Source organism: Saimiri boliviensis, chromosome 1 (assembly GCF_048565385.1).
Source record: "Saimiri boliviensis isolate mSaiBol1 chromosome 1, mSaiBol1.pri, whole genome shotgun sequence".
Taxonomy (NCBI): Eukaryota; Metazoa; Chordata; class Mammalia; order Primates; family Cebidae; genus Saimiri; species Saimiri boliviensis.
Window position 1 is genome coordinate 287,128,334 of NC_133449.1, and position 23,675 is coordinate 287,152,008.

The window sequence follows — 23,675 nt, forward strand, 5'->3', positions numbered from 1 at the left end:
ATCGTCACCACTGGGACTTCACAGATTTTGGATGAATTATTTGTGAAACTCTCTGGGTTTGGTTTTTTGTTTCCTTGTCAACTTCCTCCCTTTCTTATAGGAATATAGTTCTACATAGATATTCTGTCTGTTATGAGATTTTTATTTATTTATTTATTTATTTATTGAGACGGAGTCACCTATGCTGGAGTGAAGTGATGTGATCTCATCTCACTGCAACTTCTACCTCCTGGGTTCAAGCAATTCTCCTGCCTCAGCCTCCCAAGTAGCTGGGATTACAGGTATACGCCATCACGCCTGGCTAATTTTTGTGTTTTTAGTAGAGATGAAGTTTCACCATCTTGGCTAGGCTGGTCTTGAAGTCCTGACCTCATAATGTACCCACCTCAGTCTCCAAAAGTGCTAGGATTACAGGTGTGAGCCACCACACATGGCCTAATTTTCACAAATTATATTTTCTTAGAAAACTGCCCATTTCATTCAGGTTTTATTTTAAATTTACTATAAAAGAGTTGAAAATAATGTCTTATGATTGTTTGAATTTCCTGTTTTTTTCCCCGCTCTCATAATTTCTTAATTTTGGGAATTTGTGTTTTCTGTTTCCTAGACATGTTACCTAATGTCTATATTTAAAAAACAAATTTTTGGCTTTATATGCTACTGTTTTCCAGCTCATTAATTTCTGCTTTTATCTCTATAAATTCATTCCTTCTGCTTTTCTTTGGTTTGTTGTTTTTCTAACATCTTAAGTTAGATTTTATTTTACTGATTTTCATTCTTTTTTGTATCTCCCTTTATGTTTTGATTAGCGAAGAGAAGAAAATCCCAAAGTCAAGTTCACACAGTCACTGTGGCATTGGGTTACTATTGCTGAAGAGCAGGAAAAGTACACAACCTTTAAAATAACCAGCTGGATGAAGAATGTGGAGGTAAGCTAGACAAGTGAATCCCAGTTAACAGTTTTCAGGGTGGTTTTTATTTTTCAAGCCAAATCCTCAGGTTTCAGGTTTAGGTAGGTTCAGCTCCTTAAACATCATACTGTGTAACAGCTAGAACGCCTTGTCTCCTCTCCTCTCTAACCCAATAAACACATACACAGCTTCTGACGTATAAACAGAATAAATCAGTGATTTATTCTGTATAAATCAGTATAAATGTATAAATCAGTGATTCAGTGTTCAAATCCAATTATGAAGGTGCAACAGCCTCAGACATTACTCACAAGAAAACTCATGTGGATGCCTAAGGACCTATTGCAGAGTCAGGAAGCAGCAGAGGTTGAGGATATTACAATGATGCACCAGAGTTTTCTCTGACAAAAAGTAGTTCCCATTTCACATTAGAGCATTATTAACAGGAAACCAATGCAGGGTGATGCTTCTCTTGAACCAGAGAAAGAGGGGAGAATCTAGATTGCATTACCTGGCCTAACGAAGAAGGGATGAATCTAACACCAAGTACAAACATGACCCACCCAAGGGAAGGGAAGGCATCACTGAATGCCCATGTGGATGGAACCTGGTTAGGAGCTCCCATGTGTAGCTGAAAGACACAGTTTCCGAGGCTGAAGCACTTGCCTGGTGGAACTCACCATAAGGAGACTGTGAATCCAAGTCTATCTGACTCCAAAACCTATGCCTTTCCTATGCTAACAGCTTATTACCACTGAAGCGAGCAGAAATAACTCAGTTTCACTGAGTAAACTGACAAAGTTTAATTCCTCAGGATTGAAAAAGGAGATTAAGCCAGTAAGAATCAAAACTGACCACACCACAGACCAATTTTCCACTTGGAAGTCCACGTGAATTAATTACAAATGAATAACAGACCACATAAAATGCAATACAATTTAAACACTTGCAGAATAGTGGCCAGATCTGCCTCACAGCATTCCCTGGGCAACCATTTGAACTATTTGGTAAGAATGATTTTAATGGTCATTTAATTGATACATATATAAATGGCTTTAAGAAAAAAGTTTAAGGATGCTTAAAAACTCACTGGATACAATTTAAGCACCTTATCAACTTGTCTTTTAAAGAGATAACAAATAGGTAGCTGAACTCAGTTCATACTGGCATGATTCCAGCTCCTTTTCTTTCTTTGGTTTTTGTTTTTTGAGATAGGATCTCACTCTGTCATTCAGGCTGGAGTGCAGTGGCACAATCTCAGCTCACTGCAGCCTTGACCTACTGGGCTCAGGTGATCCTCCCACCTTAGCCTCCCAAGTAGCTGGGATTACAGGTGCATGCAACCACAACCAGCTGATTTTTGTATTTTTTGTAGAGATGCGGTCTTGCTGGGTTGCCCAGGCTGGTCTGAACTCCTGGGCTCAAGCAATCTACCTGCTTTGGCCTCCCAAAGTGCTAGGATTACAGGCATGAACCACTACACCTGGTCTGATTCTAAAATCTTAACCAGTGGAGTCTGAATTTGTGAGTTATGTATCACGTCCTAGCAAGCTTCCTGTCTAATTTCAAAGTTCTCTGGGTCTTTTCTGAAACACCATGTGATTACCTGGGGAGAAATTTCTAGCTATGGCAGGGCGACACGTCAGTACAAATTTTTCTTTACATAATTCCCATTTGACTCAGTCAACCAGTTTCATTACAGGCTGTCTGTCGATGAAAGAAGAAATGGGAATGATACATCGGATACCCAGTTAATACCCATATGGAGGAAGAGAAACTCTTAACTTCAATGAAGTATACTCTGATTTAGCTATTCCAGTGTTGAAAATTCACCCTACAAATATAATCAGAAACATGTAATGGATGTTTAGAGAAATATGGGAATATTTCTCTATAATAAACATTATATTAAATTATAATTTATATTATATTCAAACATTATAATGTATATTATATTAAAATATTAAAATAAATTATAGCATAATAATTTCTCTGATGCTTAGTGGCTAGTCAAGTTTTTAAATGTTCTGTGTGCCTCAATCTCCTTGTTTGTCAAATGGGATAACAGTGCATAACAACACATAGGGTTGTTGTGGGAAGTATATAAATTAATACATGCTCAGCACTTAGAATAGCACCTGGCTTAGAGTAAGTTCTCAGTGGTATTAGTAACATAGAATCCATTTAATGGAAAACTATACAGTTATCAAATAAAAGAAAGAGGTAACCTGTGTGTACTGATATGAGAAGATCCTCAAGATATGTTAATTATTAGAATCTTAAAAACCTGAATTAATCCATTTGGAAAGAAAAAGCACGCACATAGATACGTTTGCACCAGCAAGGAAAACATCTGGAGGAAACGTATGTGTTCGCAGTGGTTACCTCTGGAGAATGGACTGCTGAGAGAGACTGAGGGCTTTTTATTTTGGGAGGAGTTGCTTTCAAAAGACATTGTTGTTCTAGGGATAGCAGGATATACCAGTCTAAAAGGTTGTTACCATTGGTAGTTTTTCCATTTCCCAGTTAGGAAAACTAAAACAACAGAAATTAACTGATTTGAATCAGTTAGAGGCAACACATGCCTGTCTTACTTCAAAGAATAAACATTTAATTTGGGGCTTTTATCGAATGAATCCATGTTGACCAACTGGCAACAAAGAGATCACTAAGAAAATAAAGCCCTTATGTAATAATGCAAACCCTTCTCTCTTACACATTCTAAACCCAAATGAAAGCTCTCAGAGGTTGCACAACAAAACCAAGAGTCTAACTGTGACCCTGGCACATCTTCAGACAGGCTGGAGTTGACCACATTGGCAGTGACTGCAGTCAGGGTGTGTGCACTGAGGTTTGCCTCCAGCTTCTAGAAGGGAACTTATAAGCCCTTGGAATGTTCTGCTTAATGAGAATGTCTGTTTACCTGGGGGCCTGGGACGAAGGCAAACAGTCTATGCTAGCAATGTGACAATGTCTTGCTCTCTGGAGGAGCAGGAGACTACTAAGGTCAGCTACACAGAGTAGACAGCTATATGTGTCTCAGCCCAAACAGACACTCAATACCAAGGCTCAGGTGAGCTGCTGTGGTTGGCATCATCTGTCTGCTGCCTCCATTGGGAGAGGATGGCTGGTAGTTTGAACCTGGCACTCCCCGAGACCTGCTCTATGCAGCTCTTTCCTTGCCTATTTTGATCTGTGTCCTTTCCTTGATGTACTGCCAATGTGGGAATAACGGCCTTTCTGAGTTCTCTGAATCCTTCAAATCAGTGAACCCGAGGTGGTCATGGGGACTCCCAAACTTGCTGTTCAGAAGTGAGGGTGACCTTGCGGACTCCTGAGATGTGCAATCAACCACAGCCACCCTCCGCAGCCCAGAGTGATACATGGACAAGGGCAAATCCATCCGCAAGTAGCAACAGAGAGCAGTTTCCAAATGTCAGACTTTCTCTGGGAGGCCTTACCATCTTGCTTTTCACAAGTTCCTCAATTGCACTGACGAGCTCGGCCGCACTCGGGGTTTCGGAGCTGGTGGGGCGGACTAATAACCGAGAAGAGGCCTACGGAAGAAATTAAGAAAAGGGGGAGGGGGAAGGGCTCACATTAGTAACGGGTCAGACAGTAAATTCCCCTGCAAGCTTCATCTTTTTAAAGTAATTCCAGACAGAAAGACCACAAGTTTGTCTTTGTTTGCATTTATTTTAAGTCATCCTTTTGAATTTACAATATTCTGACAAGAAACATTAAATAAAACCTGTCTGAGATACATGTGGAAAACAGACAGTGTCTGATTTGAATCGCAGTCATGTAACATCGTAGTGCTTTTTTTTTTTTTTTTTTTTTTTTTTTTCTCTAAGAGGTGACTGGGCAGGGGAACATTCTAACTGTAACTTTCATAACTGCTGGTAAGGCTCTAGGCTAGGGAGAAGGAATAGAGAATCTGACCTACGGCAAAATGAGAGGCTTAGGTCTAGCGAGATAATCCGGAAATAATCAGGAAACAAAACCGGATACTAAAAATGGCTTTACTGTGTTTATGGAATTAAGAAAAAAAAAAGAAATGAGGAAGAGGAAAGGAGTGGGGTGCGGTGACCAGACAGGGAAGGAGGGGGACGAGCTCACCATTTTCTGTGCCATCCATTTCCCCATGTTTAGTGCAGAGTACAGAAGAGCTGACGCCTCACAAGCTATCAGGTGCCACTTATGGCTAGAATTGAGGGCATAAAGGGGTTGACAGGAAGTCTGGGGGAGGGGCTACTAAGTTCGAGTTTCAGTAATTGGCAAACACAATGTGTTTGCAGATTACTTGAGCCGTTAATTAATTGGAAACTAGAAGGGGCATAATATGAACCTTGCTTCATATTAAGGACAGCAGCGAGGCATGCGACCCACAGCGGGCTGTCCTGGCCATGCGTGTCTCACAGCAGACAGATACAGGCTCATACACTCACAACAAGGCTTTTACACGTGTGGGTCAAAATATGCACTTTGCAAAACAAATGTTGGTTTGGTCTAATGATATTTGGAATATGGGGTGAAGAAAACAAAGAAAAAAATTCAAACGGAAAGGTAAGGAAATTGAGCCAAAACAGACACAGAACACAAATCAACATAATGCTGCAGTGAAAGTTTACAAAAAGAGAAAACAGAACAAAACAAAAAATTAGTCACAAGATTATATACTGTGTGGGAACATCACTACAGATTTTTGTAAATGAAGAACTGCTACCGATAATAGTCAATGAGGTAACATAGTAACCAATAAATGATTCTAGCAAACAGAATACAGTCAGATCACTCTTTAAATAGAGAAAAATCTTCCCTTATTTGGTGAATAAGTCAACAAGGACCAGCCCCTCAATGTTTGGATAACCACCCAGATTTAAGAAATGCCAGTTTTCTGTTTTTCAAAAAGGTATGGCTTAGCATATTACAAAACAGCGCAGGAAATGCCACAGAAACCACAAAGCCCCATGTACTGGCCAGTTACTGAGTCCATGCACTGGGTGGGGTTGGGGGCTGTGGTCCTCTCTCACCTCAGCCTCCCCATTCCTTCTCCCCCACATGCAGTGGGAGCCTGAACCTCAGATGCACACAAAACTCCAGGACTCAAACCTGTGCGCAGTGCTGCAGCTCACAGCCATTGGTGCAGGCCCCGCAGCACCCTTACAGAGTGTGGACCTCGTGTTAAAAAGGGAGGAGTGAGGCTGAGGTGGGTGGATTATGAGGTCAGGAGATCCAGACCATGCTGGCCAACACAGTGAAACCCCATCTCTACTAAAAATTCAAAAAATTAGCTGGGCATAGTGATGCATGCCTGTAATCCCAGCTACTCAGGAGGCTGAGGCAGGGGAATCACTTGAACCCAGGAGGCGGAGGTTGCAGTGAGCCCAGATGGCGCCATTGCACTCTAGCCTGGGTGACAGGGTGAGACTCCATCTCAAACAAAAACAAAAAAACCAAAAAAAACGGAGGAGGGAGTAGCTTTCTGCCAACAAGGGGCGATGGACACGTCTGCCTTGGGTTAAGAGGAGTGCATAATTTGACTTGGTCTCACAGCTGCCAAGCACTGGCTGTGGCCAATCCCAGGTCGTAAAATAGAGGGTGATTAATTCAGCAAGTGACTGTACAAGTACTGACAAGGGAGTTAGGGAAGGAAAAAGGAGAGCGTGGGGAAAAATGTTGATAACATTATCTGCTTTATTCAGAAAACTTAGTTACTGCCAAAAAAAAAAAAAAAAAAGGCGTCACCAGTAATGACTTCATAGCATGATTTTCAACACCTCACACTTCGAGGGCCACAACAGGGCCAGAATGCTGGAGGATGTGCAAGCTACATTGAGCAGGTTTCCTTTCTGCTATTTTATTTTTTTAGGGTTCTACAATTGGGCTGACAAAATACTTTTAGATTACGTGAGAACTCAAGAAAACAAATGACTTTCTTGGCTTGAAGCCACCACGCAGACTCAGAGAGCTTTCAACTGATTTCTACACTTTGACAACTATGCCTGCATTCCAGTGTAGGGATCCTACAAAGTCACTTCTGGCATGTTGGAAAAAGCATTGGACAGTGATGTAACCTCATCTTAAACCAGAAACCTGCATGCAAAAACCTCAGAGAGAGAGGAATGGCCAACTCTTCATTTAGTGATGCCTTCAGGAAGACCTGCGTGGGATATCTCTGTTCTCTCAGGGAGTCTAGTTAATACATTAGGAAACTTTAAAATTACTTTAAAAGCAGCAATTACTGAAGCATCATTAAAAATGCATTGAGCCACGTACGTAGGAGGAACTGCACCCGCTGGCCAGCTACTATTATAAATGGCTTTTTACTCATACTTTTGGGGTGCAACCAGGCTGACACTGCCTGGAAGAACACTGCATTGCCCTTTTCCACACCTTGGAGCCTCCTGTCTCCTGAAACAAGGCTGGTATGTAGCAGCTACTGAGAGTGCCCTGCTCTGGCACGGCAGGCACGGATCCCCCAGCCCTCGTCCCCCTTTACCTTGTCATCCTGTGAGTCCGGCTGGAGAAGGCTGTGCTGCTGGATGGCCATGGGTGGCGGCAGGGGCACGGCATCGGCCCCCTCCTCACCTTCCTCTTCTCCACAGCTCTGCATCCCCGAGGAGGAGGATTTGGAGAGGGTCCCGCTGCTCAGGCCCTCGTTCCGGCCTCTCTGAAATCCAATTGAGATTTGCTCATTATATTCCAGGCCAGTTCACAAGCACAGAGTCCAAGGGTTATTTGGAAAAGCAAAGTGGGGACAGAGACTGGGATGGCAGAAATCAGGAGCAAAGCCCTTCTTGACCTTGATGGCAACTTTTCCTTCTCTTCCTGTAACCCAACGGCCTTGCTTGTCAACTTGGATGACAGAAGGGCCACTGAATGTCATACAAACGGACTGCCAATGTGATCGTTAGGCTCTGAACACATCTCATCTTTGAGAAGCCAGTTTTTGAAAAGTTTAAAAAATTTGAGCTACAACCCTCCTGTTGATTTAGTTCCTTTGGTCTAGCTGATTTCATTTTGGATATCTTGCTATAGAAAAATTCACTGAAATAATGAAGGCATAAAGATACAAAAGATGCATTTTAAGCATTGTATCTAAGTATCCTTCTCCTTTATTCTTACTGTTAGAAAAAAAAATTCAGTTTTAGTTTTCCTAAGAGGACAGAGGTTTATAAAGCAGATACATAGCACATAACAACCCCCACACTGCGACAAAATCTCCTGGCAAAAATAAACCCAGGAAAAATACCAGCAGAAAACAGATACCTGACAAATAAACGAAGTAACACAAATCAGATCCCCAACTCTCTGTCTTTTCCTTTTCAAACCTGTGTGGGACTTGAGTGGGGGGTGGATCCATGTTAAAAACTCCGAGGACCCCTCACTGACACCACCAGTGCTGGAAGGCCATCTCTAGCATCATGAAGGAATTCTGGTTTTTGCAATATAATTTAAAGCCCCCCTTGATAATAGGCCATAAAAAAATCCCTGGCTGACCTACATGCACTTATCTTTGGTGATATGAGAAGAACCCCATGTTTATTATCGCGCCAACAAAGTAAATTAACCGGATATTTTCTACTCAGGACAAGCTCTAAGTATAATAAATATTGGAGGAAAACAATAGGAAAATGTAAACATTCCACAAGTCCTTCCAAGTTTCCAATTTGAGCTTTCTCTGCAAAATGCTACCGCAGTGGTCAGCTCAGAGACTGCCCGAATCTTCTGCAGACTACACAGAGCCTCTGGCTTTGGCTCATGGTGGAGTGGGGAGGAAAGGGTCCCAAAGCCAGTCTGGGCTTCCTCCTGGCCCAGGCCTGGGGGCTAACTGGGCCTGAGGCATATGGTGGTCCGATTTATTTTATTTTTATTTTTTTCTTATCAGAAGCCACATGTGGTCCTGTTCAATTTTCTTTCCAGATGTCCCCGATAAATCTCAGTCTGCTAAGCACAGCCTTGAATCAGAATTTCTGAGTAAGTGTGGAAAACAGAACCAAACCAGTTGATTCATAAGATAAACAACTATTCCTGCTGCAAAAGCCCAGTGGGTCCCATCAGGCAGCCATCCGGGTCCAGCGGGCAGAGCCTCACCTCCTCCACCGTCTCGTCCTGCGGGGTGGCAGCGCTGTCGTCCGAGTCCTTCTGCGAACCGGCGTCGGCGCTCTTGCGGACCTCGCGGCTCTTCTTGTGCTTGTGCGCCAGCTTCTTCACGTGCCCGTCGGCCTTGCCGCTGCTGAGCCGCCGCACCGGGCTGGTGAGCCACTTGCGCAGGGTGTTGCCTGGCCGCTTGGGGCCCGGCGAGCTCTGGGCACCGATCATGTGGGGCTGGAGGGAAGCCACGGATGCGGGTGGACTGGCGTCATTACTGGAGACGGACAGCGAGTCTGCCAGGAAGAAGAGAGGGAGCATCACTGACTCCTACAGACCCCTCCCGGTGGGGAGACCGTGCCACTTGCCCTCAGGCTTTCGGCCGCCAGCTGCAGGGACAGGGAAGCCAGCAGGCTGGGACGCCTCATCTGCGGGATTTGCTTATGGGGTGTGAGATGAGAGGAGCTGATGCTTTACATACTCTCTTCTCAAATGTGTAGCAAACTTGAGTTCTGCTAGAGACGATCTTTCTCAAGATGCACTGTCCCCTCCAACATCACCCACGTCCCCAATCCTGAAGCCCAGCATCATTACCAGCCAGATTTAAGATGTTATTTACCATATAAAATACTGTGGACACTGGTACCACGGACACTGGAGGACAGAATTTTAAAATAATTTTCGCCCAATTTCTTGACAAAAGCCAAGCAAGAGGAATTTGAAGGAAATTTTGAGAAGTTTTAGCTATGCTGACATACTTACTGTAAACTAATCCTGTTGAAGAAATGCATTAGTTTGACTCACTACCACTGAACACAGGCAGAATTCTGTAATTATTATGGATAAATTGACAGCGATTTGTCCTGGTGAGACTGACCAGCAGCAGCCTCTGGGACAGCCAGGGTCCAGGACAAGATTGGTGGCGGGAAAGCGGCAGAGCTGCTGGGGCTCTCGGAGGAGCGGCCCTCAGCCTCTTTCCTGTTCCCCACCAGGCCACAGCAGCACATGAGGACTGCGCACAGCCTTGACAAACTTACCTCGTGCCGAAGAACATCAGCAACAAGGAACAAAAACACTACCACATTTTAAAAAGAAATGTGAGGAGGAGAAGCCTTCCTCAAATAATCAAAATGCTCTATAGAAAATATATTCAAATCAGCTTCTCATTGGATCTCAAATATTAAATATAGTCAACCTGGAGTGGATGACATTTCAAGAGAAAAAAATCTGTTTTTTGTTTTTCAGACAGTCTTGGCTCTGTCACCCAGGCTGGAGGGCAGTGGCGCAATCTCGGCTCACTGCAACCTCTGTGTCCCAGGTTCAAGGGATTCTTTTGCTTCAGCCTCCCTCGAGTAACTGGGACTACAGGTGCCTGCCACCATGCCCAGCTAACTTTTGTATTAAAAAATCTGAAATCTGGGTGACAGCAGAACTCAGCCAATCCATGGACTTCTCTGACGTCTACTGTACTCAAAAACCAGTGAGGGCGAAGGCTGCTGGGCCGCTTCCCGAGCTCCTGGCTCAGGGCTCCACCATGGCGGCATGGAAGGAAGTGCTCTACTTCAGATAGCAGAAAGGCAACGATGGTGATCATTCACGGTGCTTGCTATTTTCTCAAGTCTTTTGAAGTCTTATACATATATTGAAACGACTTGCCAGCTACTCCTTTGCACAGACACCTGTAGGGGCTGCACTGCCTCTCTGGCTCTGGATAACCTTCCCTGCTGCAGGTGGACCCTGTGATTACAGGGGCAGAGTCAGCAGCAGTTTCCCAGCAAGTGCTCCAGACACTGGGACTAGATGGCACATGCCTGTCTTACTGCTGTCCCATTCCTTCCAATCTTTGCCCAAGACACAGATTAGTGAAGGATATAATCTTCCAGAAGCAGATGATGAGTTTTAAGCAGGATCACTCATTCTAGATTTTTCTCAGAAGCAAACTATGGTTCAGAACCATCAATATCTGTTAAAGAAGATCCCTTTCCCCTCTGTATATGTGCTCGTATTATGTTTGTGTACATACATACATATATATTTTCTCAGCTATTTATTCCATTTTTTAACAAGAGTTACTAAAACATTTCCGCATCAGTCTCACTTTCCTTTGCTACAGTCTGGAAGAGGGAGGAAAGAAATGAAATCCATTCCCGGAGACTTTCTCAGGTGTTAAGATAAAATGCAAATGAGGTAGACACAGTCCCTAGCCTCAGGAAGGACAAAGATAAGGGGAGGGCGTTTGGATAATCTATATGTCAGATGACAATTATTCAAACAATATTTTTTAAAGCAATAATTGCTAACAGAACCCTGCACTGCCTACAGCGGGTGGCAGATTTCAGAGTCACTTGGTGTGCTGTGACTTGGAGCCAAGCCCTAGATTTCCCACTGGACAGAGATAAGGAATGCCTAGTTTCTTCACCCATGTGACTCACCACACAGTGGTTTTTGGATCACAAAAATCTATCCTGTACTAAAGGCAAGGTACAAACCCTGTTAGTGTTAGGGTTAGAAGGGGAAATAGGAGGAACCATGGAAGGCTCCATGAAGGACGTGGCACTGAAGCTGGCCTTTGAGGGAGGTGGGCACAGGTAACCCAGACACTAGGTCAGGAGAATGAATATAAGCTCCAGGAAGGCAGGGGCCTTATCTGTCTGGGACCTGAGGTACTGCCAGGGCTCTGCATAGTGCCTGGCATACAGTAGGCAGAGAAGTATTACACAGAAACATCAGAAATCAACAGCCTAAAGAAACAGCAAGCTGATTCCCAGCTCATATTTTAAGGACAGTCATTTCTTGGACATAGATTCACAATTGCACAAGCAAGAACTACGGGTGTGGCCCGTGGGGAGGTCGGGAGACACCCTGGATGCCTGAGATGTGGTGAGGTGTCACCAAGGAGCTCCGCTGTGCCTTGGATAAACTGATAAAAGACCAAACAAACAATAAAACACCACAAAAGAAACCCAGGCCTACTTAATGAAATGAAATCAAGTGCAGGTCTTAATGTTCATAAGCAGAAAATGTACACATCACAACTAGTAGGACTTCAGCCAATAAATCAACTTCACAGACATTTCTGGGTCTATAAGTTAGAATTTGGGGGGGGGGAGTTGGCATAGGAGTGTTATGAACCCTAAGTGACACCTACCAAGAATTCTGGCCTGGTCCTTCTGTCCACCCAGACTTGCAGGACTACAGAGAAGCAGGTGTGCCCTCAGAAAAGAGCGGCAGGGCAGGCAGGGACACAGGGCAGCCCTGAAGCACACAGACCTCCCTACTGTTCAGCAGATCCAGCGGCCTCTGCACGCATGAGAGAAGGAACCACAGTCAATTAATAATGCTTTGTGGCACCCAGCTGGCGTTACAAGGATGATTCCCAGGGCATTTAGCCTTGCCTGGGAAAGGAGCTGGTTCTTGTAAAAACGGTTGAAAAAGAAAAGGAAATTAAATACGTTATTCCCCAGCTTCTCTCTGTGGGCTCAGCTGCAAAGATTTGGTTCTTTGCATTCTGGGAAGCTGGTTCAAAAAAGATTTCCTGGTTACCTGGCACGTTAGGCATTAACAACGTGGCTGTGGCCTAAGCGGTCCCTCCTAGAACCAGGCGGGGTTAGGGCTGCCCAAGGTGGGAGCTCATCGGTGCCACGGATGAAATGCAAAGGATGGTGTGACACTGCTGTTGATGAGAATAAGCAGGTTCTTCCCCCGAGTTCTTAGTTATCAAATGACGGAAGTGATATTCTTTCACTATGCTGGAATATTTATGACTTAAAAAATGGCTAGCAGTAGTCATAAACTATAAGAAAAATTCTGTGGAATTTTAAACATTTTACTTTGAAAAAAATTTTGTTTCAGAAGTCTGCAAATGTAGAGGGGAAAATTAAGACCCTTTCCCCTTTTCCTTGTTTTTAACAAGAATGTTCAATTATTCATGCTATTTGACTCTTCTGGGGTGGGGGGCGGGTAGACTATTTTTTTTTTTTTTTTTTTCTTTTCACAATAGAAACTTCTTTGGCCTTTATCAATGGAATGTAACAGCCCATGCCTAAGCTCTTTGCTGGGCTGTGATACAATGTACACATTAGGAGTTAAAAAAGCTTTAAAAGTCTTTAAACTTAATACCATCATTAACAGAATGAAATAAAGTATCTGCTGTTATTTTTAGGTATCTGAAGAATACAGACTTTGCCCACTAAACCAGCTACTCTGTTGCAAATTTTGAATTAAATCCCATGTCCTAATCGTATCTTGAGTAGAATTAAGGTCTCCAAAGTTACTGGGCAGGATAAGGATATATCACACAATAAACACAGAGCTCTAGAATTCCAAAGTCTCTATGAGAAGATCTTAAATTACTTTTGTGCACACAATTGCCTTTTCCCAGAAGAGGTCCTGATGGCTGTGAACACAGAAGCATGAGGCCCCCTGCCCAGACACCCATACTGTGCAGGCATGCTCCTGTCCTTTCGGCACTCTGTCCTGAATTTTTTGCTCAGGATTTGAACTGTGGATGGCTCAGCCCCATAACAAGAGTAACCCTCAAGAGGAGAGCTCTGTGGTCAGAGCCCCGTGTAATAGGCTCCGACCACATTTTCCTAAGTGGGTAACTGTGAAGGCAGGAAGCAAACCATGATCTTAGACTCCAGGGCACCATGTCTGGTTGTTTCCAACTATATGTCCAGGTGTCAGCAGGCAGCCTGGCACACACCTGAAGCTTACTGAGTATACACTGAATAAAAGACAAACAGGCAAGCCAATGAACCAGCTGCAAGTTATTATTTCTTAGTCTATGCATATTGACTGATAAGTCAACTACTACGAATGGCGATGTCCTGAGTTAGTGGTATATCCTGATTAATTTTGAAGCAAACACAAGCGAGACTCTGTCTCAAAAAAAAAAAAAAAAAAAAAAAGACCCATCTATTATACAAAGAAATAGTTCCTTATCTCTTGCCTTTCCCTCAACTCTTACCATCTTTGAAGAAAAAAAGTCAGCTAACTCTCAGTCCTGCTTTTTCACCCCATCACTAACTTCCTCATCAGCAAGAATACCTTCAGTTCCCACTAGGCCTGGTTTGGGAATGTGCTTCTCCCTTTCAGCTTGGAGCAACCCATGATCCAAGGCCCAGACAGATGATCCATGAGGGATGCCAGAAGAAGTGCTGGACTCGTCAAAGGGCCCAAGTGAGCCTGGTGCTCCCGTTCCACAGCAAACATTTTGGCATGTGATTTTCCCCATCTCACAGGGTTGTAACAGGATTAAAAGAAATAATGGGAACAAACTTTATGAACTGTTAAGTGCTGTTTACAAAGGTAGGATGACTGAGGCATAAAGGACTCCATGATAGCACAGAACTTACTACATTGTGTTTTTATTAACTGTGAGTACCCAGAAATCGAGAATTAGGTTTCATCACAATTAGACTTAAAACTGCAGGCCTAATATGGTGTCTAGGATGTACTAAAAACCACTTTTAGACATATGAAGGATGAATTAAGCAATCTAGATGAATTACTCCATTCCATTTCTAGTTTTAAAAACAACTTATCCCTTATTAAGAGGACAAAGTAAACCTGAGCACAAAAAGATACCATCAGCCCATCGCAGTCACTTAAAAAGATGTTCGGCTGAGCACATGAGAAAGCCATCTATGACGTGCTTGAAGCCCCAAGAGGGAATCAATTAAAGTTCATCCCTTCTTATTTTGAGGGAAAAATCCTCAGTAGATGGCTTCCTTGCTGAAATAAGAGTTCATAGAAAGTCCATGCTAGATTTCTTTTTAAATAAAAAAAGAAAAAAGGTAAAAGAAAGAAGGGAAAGCAGAAGTGCTGACATTCAGCCCCATGCAGAAAGAGTTTCAGCATGTGAACACACAAGACGCGGGGACTGCTGGGAGAAGAGAGGCTGCTTTCTAGGCCCAGTCTGTAAACTTGAGACATCTGTGATTAATAAAAGACTTTTTAAAAAATTGTTTTTAAAAAGGTTGGGGTGGGGGGAGACAACCATATCCTGCTGGTCGCAGACCAAAGAGGATCAAATTTCACTTTAACCCTCCCTTTATTTTCACAATGGTAAAAAGTGTTAAAGACTTCAGAGTGTTCTAGAGTAACAATTGCATTGCTGAGTAGAGTGAGCTAAAACTGAACTAGAAACTCCCAGCCTCTGAATTTGAAAAGGTTTCACCCAAATCTCTGCATTTCTTCCACTTGTCTCACCAGCACATGCACACCAGGAGAGAGGGCTTTTACTGCTTTGTGTGTGCTGCCTATCTGGAGTTCAAAGTCTGCCTGGTACACACAGGTGTTCCAATAGTAATTTGCTTGTGAGGTCTTTACAGATGAGTGGACAGTCCAGGCCACGGGGCCGGGGTTCCAATAACACCCCTGCCATCTGCTGCGTGTGGGTTCTTATGAGTAGGTGATCCTATTTTTGCTTCAGTTTCCTGATGTGTAAAATGACAGTGATTCCTCTACCTTATCAGGTTGCTGGGGGGAAAAGGTACGAAAAAGGTCTCTGTAAACTGACAGCCTAACAGAGTAGGAGGCAGTACTCACACTGATGTGTAGAAAAATAGCTGCACAAGGCTGAGGAAGAAAGCAGGATGAAGCGGAGCGGTGAGATGACTATCTTAGGAAAAGCACCCGAAGCCCAGAGTGGGAAGAAGAGCTGGGGCTGTGAAGGCAGAGCCTCCTTGGACAAGCACACAAGCCCCACAAGGTCACCATGCCTGTGCTGTGACTGGCAGCCCTCATGCCACATAACGTCGGCCAAACGTGTACATGTGGGGCCACTGCTGGCAACCTGGGCATTTCTGGTGAGATGCAGCCACCACATGGATGCCCTGCTCAACAGCGGGAGTGTTCCGGTGAACATCTGTCTTGCATTTCAAATTCTCCATGCTGTCTCCCCAAAGGATTTTAGCTAGTTAAACATCTTTCTGTTCACTGTATGTGTTCAAAAATACCTGACAGTTAAATGAACAATGAAATGATGCCTTGATAAAAACTAACCAGGATAAAGCACAACTCTGAGAGGCATGTTCTTGAAACAAAGGGCTAGTTAAAAATTTTAGTTGTAAGGACTTAAAAAATGTTCACTTTGCAGTTATTGCCGTGTGCCTGGGAAAGCTAATTCAAGGACACTTTGCAGCAACTGCTTCCAATGTCTGAAAATAACTTCATCAGACTATTCAAAAAGAGGGTGGTCAGGGTGCAGGTATAACCGGCCAACGGCAATTTCTCAAACTTCTGTCTTGTCAAGAATTTGATGCTGTAAATCACATTTTTATTCAGGAAGCTCTTCCACCATACAAGGGAGGCTGTAATGCAAATGTGAAAATCAGATCTATAAATTACTTAGAACAATCAAGTTCTTAGCTTATGACTGTTGACTGTGTTGGTTCAAATGTTCTAGAGCAAAATTTCTGAGTAAATGTCATCTCTACACTCTCACACTGGGTTTTAATTCCATGCTTTGGGAATCAAGGTGGCTTTTTTTTTTTTTCTTTTTTTTTTCTTTTTGAGAATAAAGAAAAGAACACAGTGCACTAGAAATGCTCTGGCAAATCACATAAAAACTGAGTTAATCTGTAAATTATTCCTCTGGATGCAACTTCCAGGGACTGCATCGTCTCTTCCTCTTACATAGTGATTATACTCATCTCCTCAGCAATGCATATTAATTTAAAATGATGATGATGAGACAAAGCTGGGGTATTACTTGGGAAATCTTAAGCAACTGACCTGCCTAGTGATATGGTTACATTTTTGGTGGTTCAGAATATGCAAGTATTTTTTATAATATATCTCTAGACTTAAATCTGTATGCTGCCTGTAAGTATCTGAAAAGGTTTCTTGCCCTACTTCTATCTGTTCATTCCAGTTACCTTGCTCTGACATGTGTTCTGTGTATCATCTGTGAGTACTAGTGAGTCTTAATCTGTTCCTCAGCAAAAGAAGGATTCATCAGGGGTTGAAACACCAGATTTAGAACTGGGTCCCCAGGGAGTTCTCTGCTTCTCTGCACATACCTGGGTTCCAGGGCTTTACTCTGGGCTGCAACTGTCTGTTACGCTGTCACGTCAGCATGGGAAATCTTTACAACAACTAGAGAGGCACTGACAGTCAGTTTGGGGGATGGTAATAACTGAAAATGTGGCAAGAGACTACTACAGGCAAATTTTACATATTGCACAGTGGGTCCTAAATGCAAAAATATGAATTTTGATTTTTTCTTTCAAATATGAATTGAACACAGAAAACATGAAGGAGAAAGTTAAATTCCTCAGCTTTTTTTTTTCCCTCAAATAATCCCAAGATTCAACCAGAGGCCCAACACAGCATTGCCACGGCTCATGCGGTAATGAAGAACACATGGTCTTTGCCGCCTGAGAAAATGCACATAAATGACCAACACTTCCACCGTTCTCTGCACAGCCCCCTCCCACAAATTCACTGGGGAGCTTTCAGCCACAGACACCTCCAGGTGACCCTGAATGCCGGAACACAATGGAATCACTGGCATCAATTAAAACCATCCCAGGGAAAAACAACTGCTCTTGTGAATTCTGAAAATGAGGACACACAGCGGTCTCCTCATTTGGGGCTAGTCTTCATGAGTCATGGAAAGAGGATGGCCTCATCACCACTCAGAGTGAGGAGTCCTAGAGATACAAGGCCAGTGGCGTCGATCTCACCAAACAGAATATGCAAACGGAAGTCACACGTAACCACTTGCCCTTTTTACTCTTATTCTCAGTGTCGTTTCTGAAAACACTTAAAACATTGCATAAACATTGGAAAATGTGGCTATGTAGACAAATGCAAGACTTTGAGCATCAATTTTCTTCTCAAGCTTTTTCTTGGAAGGGGAATGCTAATCTATCAGCTTTTCTGGTCAGGAAGTCATTTCATTTTAAAGGCCTTTCATTTTATTTTCACCACTGAAATTTCTAATAAAGAAAAGTGAAGAAATTAAATGTAAATGAAAACAGATGGGAGGATGCTTTGCTTGGTTAATCGGATGCACAGGATCACACGTATTGCCAAAGTGGAACTGTAAAGCACCTCGGAAATGAAACAAATGAAGAAAGAGTCTTAACGACTGACAATGGGTAACAGCAAAAATGGGCTAGTTCGGATCAACAGAAGTAATTAAAACAAGGCTAGAGACTTGAGTTATACACGTCTTGAAGGGAGGACCTGCTGGCCTGAGGCTCAGGAATGCTCTAGAAACAGCTGGTAGACAGTTGTTGGTTTTTAGGAAAAGATGAGCCTATAGCTCTTCTGCCTTGTGACCAAACGCTGGAGAGAGTGGCCGAGCAACAGGAGGCCAACCGCAGAATCAAGTTGCGGTTGTTGGGCTAGTCTCAGTGAGTCCCATCTTGAAAGAAAATGGCCTCGTCACCATCCAGAGTGAGGAGTCCTAGAGACAGGAGGCTAGCTTCGTCGACCTCACCAAACAGAACATGCCAATGCCAACGGAAGCCGCCTGCCTGGGACTTTCTCTGCTTCCCACTACGCTGCCTCCCAGAAGAGATGGGGCAGAGCGAGAGGGCATGCTCATCCTGCCGGCTGTGGAAGCAGTCTGTTCTGCCTGCCTCATCTCTCATTTCCTTCCAGAGGTGGGATGGGACGAACCAGGTGGACTTGGGTTGATGGCTCTTCTGGCAGACGGTCACACATTGTTAAAAACCACGAAGTCATAAAAAATCACTAGGTTATAAAAAAGTCTTTTTTAACCTAACTCTGTAGGCCAAGGCTTACTTTTTAATGGGATCTTTCTCTATTCCAGACAAATGCTGACTTTACTGGAGGAGAGTGTCTAGGCCATATTGCTCTCTTGAAATGGCAGGGCCATTTTCATTGCTTTTTAAATGAGTCAGCACCCAAAATATGTTTTTTGGAAGATGAACAGTACGCTTTTTCTGTAACGAAAAGTCTAAGCTATAACAAAAATAAAAAAATTTCTAAGGAACTATCTTACCAGTGATTACTGGGAGGGGATTTGAACTCATTCCTGACTTTTACACAAAGACAAAAGCAGATAGCCTTGCTGGGTGAAAGAGAGACACTTTAAAAAAATTCCTTATAAATGAAACCAGAAAGACACACACACATCCTACCAGCTGGAGACATTCATGCCAGCTGCTTTCCAGCCCCAACTCCTAACTTGCAATCCACACGGCTCTTTAGCACAGGTTGGGGGTAGTGGAAGGTGGAAAGGTGATGTCACATCAGTCCTCATGCAGAAAATTCTCCAGTCAGGGAGCGGCCCCACTGTCTGCATCGAGCCCCAAAGTCGCACTGTTCCAGGGGCCTCTTTTCAGCCTGACGGCAGAAGTTTAGGGGAAATGCGCTTCCCTGCCCGCTCCTGCATGACAGAACAGCAGGCAGAAGGCCACGACCAGGCCTGCTGCGAGATGACCCCCGCTCTGATGGAGACTCTGAGGGCAGGGGTGTAGTGTGTGACCCCATATCTATCCAGGCCCTGCCAGGCAGGCAAGGAACGGCAGCCTGCAGTGGCGCTCTGGGCTCTGGTCTGTTCAGATGCTCAGAAAGCAAGAACTTCTGAATGCTCGTCTACCTGTTTGGCTTTTTCAGAGGCTGAGATCCTGTGTTCCCCAAAAGTCGAACGGCTGTTCTTTTCACAAAATTACCTAAGATTAGTATTACTTATACAAAGAAAGATATTTTTTTAAAAAAACAAATTCACCATGTGATGAGACTATTATTTTATATACTGCTGACTGAGGGATAATGAAGTTCTCCCTGTTATAATGGGTTCTTGATTCTTAATTTCTCTATATGGGAAGTTATCCCCAAGGCAATACAGTACTTATTACTGTCCTGAATAGACAACCATCATATAAGGAAACAAGAGTTAATTTTGGGGGAAATAAGCAGTCCCACAGTGCTCAGACACCCTTCTATCCATCTGAGTCTGCCTTCCAGAGGCATTAACCCAGCAAAGCAGCATACACACTGAACCCACCGGCATAACAGTTCTTAACATTAAACACACAATGTTAGAAATGAAAGATCTAATCTCATGTGAAGAAGGCATATGGAAGTGTATTCTTCATAATAAATATCTATACTTTTGGTTAATGTCTTCCCATTATTTGTTGAAAAACATGAAATCACTTTGGCTGCTTTGTTAAAGAGGATACCAAAGATGTTAGGGGTGGGGTATATGCAGATTTTTTTAAAAGTTGAAACATGTCTTTAAATGAAGCAGGTGGCACAGAAGACTCTCCCAGGCAAAACGGTTTTAAAAATTGTGCTACTAGTGGTTTAAACTATATGACTGATTTATTTCAGGAGGTGAACGATTTCTCTTCATGTATACATTTATTATTATTTAAAAAAATTTATTCCAGATTCAGAATGCTAGCATGGAAAAATCTTTTACCTATAGTCAAGAAAATGTACTATAAACTATGTTAACTTATACATGTTTTCACAGAGCCACATTACAACATACTCGTTTTAATACAGCGTTAAGGAGAAAAAATGTGTCTCTGGAGTATTCTGCAATGAGCCTGCCAAACACTATAGCTATTTATTTATGTATTTTTGAGGTGGAGTCTCACTGTGTCACTCAGGCTGACATGCAGTGGCTTGATCTTGGCTCACTGTGACCTCTGTTTCCTGGGTTCAAGTGATTCTCTTGCCTCAGCCTCCCAAGTAGCTGAGATTACAGGCACCTACCACCACACCTGGCTAATATTTTTGTATTTTTAGTAGAGACAGGTTTTCATCATGTTAGTTAGGCTAGTCTTGAACTCCTGACCTCAAGTGATCCGCCTGCCTCAGCCTCCCCAAGTGTTGGGATTACAGGCTTGAGCCGCTCTTTAATTCATCTACAGCGAAGGTTAGCTAAAGTTTCAGAGTTTCAAGGGATGGAATATTAGCTTAGAAAGAGCTACAGCTATGTAGAATGAGGAACCAGAAGATTATTTCCCCCAATAAACCATAAAGCAAATATCTAGTACATTATATTCTAGAGTCCCCATTGTTTAACTCAAAAACAAAGAAACAAAAGCCACAATTAGGAATTCCTTTTACAATATTTGAGTAACGCCCCCAATCAAAGGCAAACTGCTACTCAACTAAAGCTAGTAAGTGCTTGGAAATGGGATGAAAACCTGTACCACAGACTGGAGGAGGGAAGACGCGCCCATGTGCATGCACCTCGCAGGTACCATCTACTCCTAAGCACACAGAGCATTACGAGATGCAGCAGCAAGACCAGAACTAAGCGGGTTTTATGACATCTCGTTCCCCTCCCTTCCCCCTGCCCACCCACATGCACTGAATGGCACTGCATTTTATTTTTCAAATCACTATTTTGTCATTTCTTGAGGGCTGACTCCCACTATTTTGGGATGCCACATACTAAAACCACCACCCACAATAAAGGCCAAAGACAAAAAGAAAAGAGGGTTGGAGCAACTGCTTTTGGAGTTCTCCACGTATCCCACACGGGGGTCAAATGCTCTGTCTCTCCCATGCTCCCAGTGCCTCGGGAGAAGGCGGCTTTCTAAGAATCTCCTGCACCTTCCTGTCGTTAAGTCTTCCTGTGAAGAACTCTTCCCTGCCTGTCAAGCCCCGGAGTAACCACAGTGAGGAAAGAGGAAGGGAGCGAGGAGGGGAGGGAGGGCTGGAGTTATTCCAGGCAGAAACAAAGCCTGCTCCGAGATGGAGACAAAGGGAATGAAAGGAACGCCTCTGCTAAGAACACCAATTAACAGCACGGATCTTGTCCTTGGCTGAATCAGTGCCCGTGGTGTGATGAAAGGCATGGCCACGGACCGGAGGCGGCAGCGGGAAATAAGCAGACCGCCCCTGCGTGGGGCTCGCGCTGAGAGTGCCTGGAGTGGGCACTGTGCTGTCTTTCTTTTTAGCTGAAGAGAGACAAAGAGAAAAACATTCCATGTTCAGTTCCTACATCATAATAAGCACACCCCCCGTTTTATTATTGAAGAGTTCCTTATTCAACTTCACGCCTGTTTCTGTGCCCTTGGGCCACTTCTTACCATAATCCATGAGCTTTAGGAGATAAAAGAGGAAGGGGAAGTTGCCTTAGGGCTAATATATTTTGTCTCAGAAGTTTGTCAAAGGCTGTATCCTCAGAAGAGTAACTCTAGCCTTCTCATGCTGATGGGTATAGGTCCATTTCACTATAGTAGGAATTGTTTTTAACAAGAAGTAACCAAAGAAACGTTTTTCAACTGTGTATCTGAGAAAATGGACAATGGATACAATTGAGATGGTGACTTATAGTCAAATATTAAAAGTAACAATGAAAGAAGCCTCATTTTACATATATACAAACTAGAAGATGTCTCCAACGTGATCAGTGGTTGCCTGGAGTTTTCCAGTTAGCACATAATAGTTTCAGAGAAACTAGATATTTGCAGGGGTGGGGAGGAGGGTGGGCGGGCATGTGGTTTGTTCATATTTGTATGGTTTTATATGAAAATTGCAAAAAATTATTAGGAGCATCTGTATGGCTGCCCAGCCCCCACTGCTACTCCTTGGAGACAGGAAGAGGAAATGAGGAAGCCTCCATGGAGGAATTCCATGGCTTGTTACCCGGCTCCCAGGCCGACTCATTCTGTTTATGGACTTGCTCATGTGCCCCTGAGGCCAACTTTGAGCACCTGGAGGAAGAATTTCTTCAGAATGAAAAGCTATAAATTTGTGTTCTCCTGAAATGTAGCTGAAGAGATATGCTTAGAAAGAGCACAAACCAGAGAGAGATTACAGTTAAACAAGGAAGGTGCCTGGTCTAGAAATAAGAAAAAAATTCCAAAACTAGGAAAAGCCAGTTTGCCTGAAGCCTCCTAACCTGGGACCTTTGGGTTTTTGGGCCACTTTTGGGAGAGGTTTCAGTTTAATTTTAATCTTAACTTCAAAAACATTCTAATATTCCAAGATTTCATATTCACTCTAAAAAAAGGCTGTAATACCAAATGACTTCAAGTTTCTTTGCTTCTTGGCTAAAAATATATGCAAATTCAATGTGTAACACTTTTTTTTTTTTTAACATGGAAATGAGGGAACAATCATTTTAAAAATGCAGTTTGCTAAAACAGAAATAAAAAGAGCCTTTAATGTAGGTTTTGGAGAGCATAATAACCATAATAACAAGCATTCTCTCTCTTTTTTTAAACAGATGAGGAAACTGCAGCTCCGCAAGATTATCAAGAATGTGTAAGATCACACAGGTAGGGGTGAGGAGGCACAAACTGGCTTCTACAGTAACACACGATTCGCACTATCCTATAATGCACATCCTGTCTTAATCCACTCACTTGAAGATACTTAAAAAGGAAAACGATTTGATTTGATAGAGTTCAGTTTGCACAGCAACTTGTGTGAAGCAATCAGTCTTCGCAGTTGAAACAATCCAACATTGTGACAAGTACTTCTGTGGTTTTTTTCAAGTGAAACTGAATATTCCATGCACTGACAGCTTTAATGTGAGTGAGGCAGTACTGTTAACCTACTTGGATACTTTTAGAGTAGGTTCATATTATGCATTTCTTCAACAAAGAAATTTCTTTATCCTATATTTAGTGTTTGGAATGTTTTCCTTTAATTTTTAAAAACAAAAATTGCAGCGGTGAGAATCCATATTCCTAACAACAACAACAACAACAACAA

General features: G+C 43.1%; 1 protein-coding gene across 3 annotated transcripts in view; it reads right to left on the minus strand.

Moving 5' to 3' along the window:
- The window catches only part of TRIO (trio Rho guanine nucleotide exchange factor), a 370,817-nt gene that overhangs the window by 42,972 nt on the left and 304,170 nt on the right, over positions 1-23,675 (minus strand). For all 3 annotated transcript variants that reach the window (XM_039474054.2, XM_039474085.2, XM_074387142.1), the window contains exons 35-37: positions 9,009-9,301; positions 7,414-7,584; positions 4,373-4,468 (exon numbers count right to left, since the gene is read on the minus strand). In XM_039474054.2, coding sequence (XP_039329988.1) covers positions 4,373-4,468; positions 7,414-7,584; positions 9,009-9,301 — 560 coding nt within the window. The remainder of the gene's footprint in view (positions 1-4,372; positions 4,469-7,413; positions 7,585-9,008; positions 9,302-23,675) is intronic.